This window comes from Nanorana parkeri, unplaced genomic scaffold, assembly GCF_000935625.1.
Source record: "Nanorana parkeri isolate BGI_ZX_2015 unplaced genomic scaffold, ASM93562v1 scaffold5067, whole genome shotgun sequence".
Classification (NCBI taxonomy): Eukaryota; Metazoa; Chordata; class Amphibia; order Anura; family Dicroglossidae; genus Nanorana; species Nanorana parkeri.
The window spans coordinates 2866-7256 of NW_017311327.1; the positions used below are offsets into that span (position 1 = coordinate 2866).

Below are 4391 nucleotides of genomic sequence, written 5' to 3' on the forward strand. Positions count from 1 at the left end.
TGTCGGGTGTTGTCAGGTGATGTCGGGTGTTGTCAGGTGATGTCGGGTGTTGTCAGGTGCTGTTGGGTGTTGTCAGGTAATGTTGGGTGTTGTCGGGTGTTGTCAGGTAATGTCGGGCGTTGTCGGGCGTTGTCGGGCGTTGTCAGGTAATGTCAGGTAATGTCAGGTGTTGTCGGGTATTGTCAGGTAATGTCAGGTGTTGTCAGGTAATGTCGGGTGTTGTCAGGTAATGTCGGGTGTTGTCTGGTAATGTCGGGTGTTGTCAGGTAATTTTGGGTGTTGTCAGGTGATGTCGGGTGTTGTCTGGTAATGTCGGGTGTTGTCAAGTAATGTCGGGTGTTGTCAGGCGCTGTCAGGTGATGTCGGGTGTTTTCAGGTAATGGCAGGTGTTGTCAGGTAATGTCGGGTGTTGTCGGGTGTTGTCAGGCGTTCTCGGGTGATGTCGGATGTCAGGTAATGTCGGGTGTTGTCGGGTGTTGTCGGGTGTTGTCAGGTAATGTCAGGTAATGTCGGGTGTTGTCGGGTTTTGTCGGGCGCTGTCAGGTAATGTCGCGTGTTGTCAGGTAATGTCGCGTGTTGTCAGGTAATGTCGCGTGTTGTCAGGTAATGTCGCATGTTGTCAGGTAATGTCGGGTGTTGTCGGGTGTTGTTGGGTAATGTCGGGTGTTGTCAGGTAATGTTGGGTGTTGTCGGGTGTTGTCGGGTAATGTCGGGTGTTGTCGGGTGTTGTCAGGTAATGTTGGGTGTTGTCGGGTAATGTCGGGTGTTGTCGGGTGTTGGCGGGTGTTGTCGGGTGTTGTCAGGTAATGTCGGGTGTTGTTGGATGTTGTCGGGTTTTGTCGGGCGCTGTCAGGTAATGTCGCGTGTTGTCAGGTAATGTCGGTTGTTGTTGGGTAATGTCAGGTGATGTCGGGTGTTGTCGGGCCCTGTCAGGTAATGTTGGGTGTTGTCAGGTAATGTTTGGTGTTGTCAGGCGTTGTCGGGTGTTGTGTGTTGTCGGGTGATGTCGGGTGTTGTCAGGTAATGTTGCGTGTTGTCAGGTAATGTCGGGTGTTGTCAGGTAATGTCGCGTGTTGTCGGGCGCTGTCAGGTAATGTTGGGTGTTGTCAGGTAATGTTTGGTGTTGTCAGGCGTTGTCGGGTGTTGTGTGTTGTCGGGTGATGTCGGGTGTTGTCAGGTAATGTTGCGTGTTGTCAGGTAATGTCGGGTGTTGTCAGGTAATGTCGCGTGTTGTCGGGCGCTGTCAGGTAATGTTGGGTGTTGTCAGGTGATGTCGGGTGTTGTCAGGCGCTGTTGGGTGTTGTCAGGTGATGTCGGGCGTTGTCAGGTGCTGTCGGGTGTTGTCGGGCGCTGTTGGGTGTTGTTGGGCGCTGTTGGGTGTTGTCAGGCGCTGTCGGGCGTTGTCAGGTGCTGTCGGGTGTTGTCGGGCGCTGTTGGGTGTTGTCAGGTAATGTCGGGTGTTGTCGGGTAATGTCAGGTAATGTCGGGCGTTGTCGGGTGTTGTCAGGCGTTGTCGGGTGTTGTCGCGTGTTGTCAGGTGTTGTCAGGTAATGTCGCGTGTTGTCAGGTGATGTCGGGTGTTGTCGGGAGTTGTCAGGTAATGTCGGGTGTTGTCGGGCGTTGTCGGGTGTTGTCAGGCGTTGTCGGGTGTTGTCGCGTGTTGTCAGGTGTTGTCAGGTAATGTCGCGTGTTGTCAGGTGATGTCGGGTGTTGTCGGGAGTTGTCAGGTAATGTCGGGTGTTGTCGGGCGTTGTCGGGTGTTGTCAGGCGTTGTCGGGTGCTGTCTGTCTGTGGGGTCTCTGGGCAGTGTCTGTACACATTACATTGTGTTCCTCATGATTGTTTTGCGGCAGTGATAACGAGCAGCCAATCAGTGTTCAGTGGCCTGTCGGGTGGCTGATGGACTCTAGTTGGTTGCTCTGGGTTACTGATCTTTGTGTCATGTGACTTGCATGGGGGGTGTCTGTACCTTTTGGAGAATACTGGGGTGCCCCCTTTTTTAGGGGAGGAAGGAGAGATTGACATGCCGCTCCTCCTGCGGGGAGTGAAGCCATTCTGTGAGGAACGCGGTGGAGGCTTCACTACATGGGCCCCTGAAAAGACACATTGTATGAGATTCATGGGCACCTAAAATAGACACATTGTATGAGATTCATGGGCCCCTGAAAAACACACATTGTATGAGATTCATGGGCCCCTGAAAAGACATGTCGTATGAGATTCATTGGCCCCCGAAAAGACACGTCGTATGAGATTCATGGGCCCCTGAAAAAGACACATTGTATGAGATTCATGGGACCATAAAAGGAAACATTGTATGAGATTCATGGGCCCCTGAAAAAGAAATATTGAATGAGATTCATGGGCCCCTGAAAAGACACATTGAATGAGATTCATGGGCCCCTGAAAAAGAAACATTGTATGAGATTCATGGGCCCCTGAAAAACACACATTGTATGAGATTCATGGGCCCCTAAAATAGACACATTGTATGAGATTCATGGGCCCCTGAAAAGACATTTCGTATGAGATTCATGGGCCCCTAAAAAAGATACATTGTATGAGATTCATGGGCCCCTAAAAAGAAACATTGTATGAGATTCATTGGCCCCTGAAAAAGACACATTGTATGAGATTCATGGGCCCCTGAAAAGACACATTGCATGAGATTCATGGGCCCCTAAAAAGAAACATTGTATGAGATTCATGGGCCCCTAAAAAAATACACATTGTATGAGATTCATGGGCCCATAAAATAGATACATTGTATGAGATTCATGGGCCCCTGAAAAAGGCACATTGCATGAGATTCATGGGCCCCTGAAAAAGGCACATTGCATGAGATTCATGGGCCCCTAAAAAGACACATTGTATGAGATTCATGGGCCCCTGAAAAGACATGTCGTATGAGATTCATGGGCCCCTAAAAAGGATACATTGTATGAGATTCATGGGCCCCTAAAAAGGATACATTGCATGAGATTTATGGGCCCCTGAAAATACACATTGTATGAGATTCATGGGCCCCTAAAAAGAAACATTGTATGAGATTCATGGGCCCCTAAAAAGAAACATTGTATGAGATTCATGGACCCCTGAAAAGAAACGTATGAGATTCATGGGCCCCTGAAAAGAAACGTATGAGATTCATGGGCCCCTGGAAAGAAACATTGTATGAGATTCATGGGCCCCTAAAAAGACACATTGTATGAGATTCATGGGCCCCTGAAAATACATTGTATGCGATTCATGGGCCCCTGAAAAAGACACATTGTATGAGATTCATGAGTCCCTGAAAAGACACATATGAGATTCATGGGCCCCTGGACAGAAACATTGTATGAGATTCATGGGCCCCTGAAAAGACACATTGCATGAGATTCATGGGCCCCTAAAAAAGACACATTGTATGAGATTCATGGGCCCCTAAAATAGATACATTGTATGAGATTCATGGGCCCCTGAAAAGAAACATTGTATGAGATTCATGGGCCCCTAAAATAGACACATTGTATGAGATTCATGGGCCCCTAAAATAGACACATTGTATGAGATTCACGGGCCCCTGAAAAAGACACTTTGTATGAGATTCATGGGCCCCTGAAAAAGAAACATTGTATGAGATGTATGGGCCCCCGGAAAATACACATTGCATGAGATTCATGGGCCCCTGAAAAGAAACATTGTATGAGATTCACGGGCCCCCGGAAAATACACATTGCATGAGATTCATGGGCCCCTAAAAATACACATTGCATGAGATTCATGGGCCCCTGAATAAGACACATCGTATGAGATTCATGGGCCCCTGAAAAGACACATTGTATTTCTTCATTCTCCATATGTGGCTCCTCCCCCAGTGCCCATGTGGATTGCTCCAGGAGGACATGTCTGACGCCTCCATAGTGATTGTTCTGATTGTAGAATAGACGGGGGAATGTGATTGGTCAGTTGGCGGCAGTCTGATGAGTGGTAATGAGCCGGCACAGCGCCCTCTGGTGGATGAGATGATATTGGTCTGGTTCTGTGTACTGGGAGTACCTCTGTTGAATGTTGGTAATAGTCCCCTGCCCCCAATACGCAGAGTATCTCACCTTGTCTCCCCCTCAGGGGGTCCCCCCTCTCCTCGCAGACTCGCAGTCTCCTCAGGGCATCGCTCAGCGCAGCGCGCAGGACCTGCATCTCGTCCTCCTGCAGTTGCAGCCTCTGCTCCAGGTTGGATATTCGGTCGTCGGTGTCCATGGCGCTGGGACCGGACAGAGCGTCATCTAGGGTGCAATCTGAGGATTAGAGACGTGATAGGAGCGCGGTGCTGGAGACTCGAGGGTTAATCTACCGTGTAGCATGGTGTGCCCCCTCCCCCATCACCCAGATATACCCGGCTGTGCCCC

General features: G+C 49.6%; 1 protein-coding gene across 1 annotated transcript in view; it reads right to left on the bottom strand.

The window, feature by feature from the left end:
• The window catches only part of LOC108804081 (echinoderm microtubule-associated protein-like 1), a 7115-nt gene extending 2794 nt beyond the window's left edge, over positions 1-4321 (bottom strand). Inside the window, exons 1-2 of the mRNA XM_018575844.1 lie at positions 4095-4321; positions 1970-2093 (exon numbers count right to left, since the gene is read on the bottom strand). Of these exons, the coding sequence (XP_018431346.1) occupies positions 1970-2093; positions 4095-4242 (272 nt within the window). The 5' untranslated portion in view covers positions 4243-4321. The remainder of the gene's footprint in view (positions 1-1969; positions 2094-4094) is intronic.
• Positions 4322-4391: the final 70 nt, after the last annotated feature.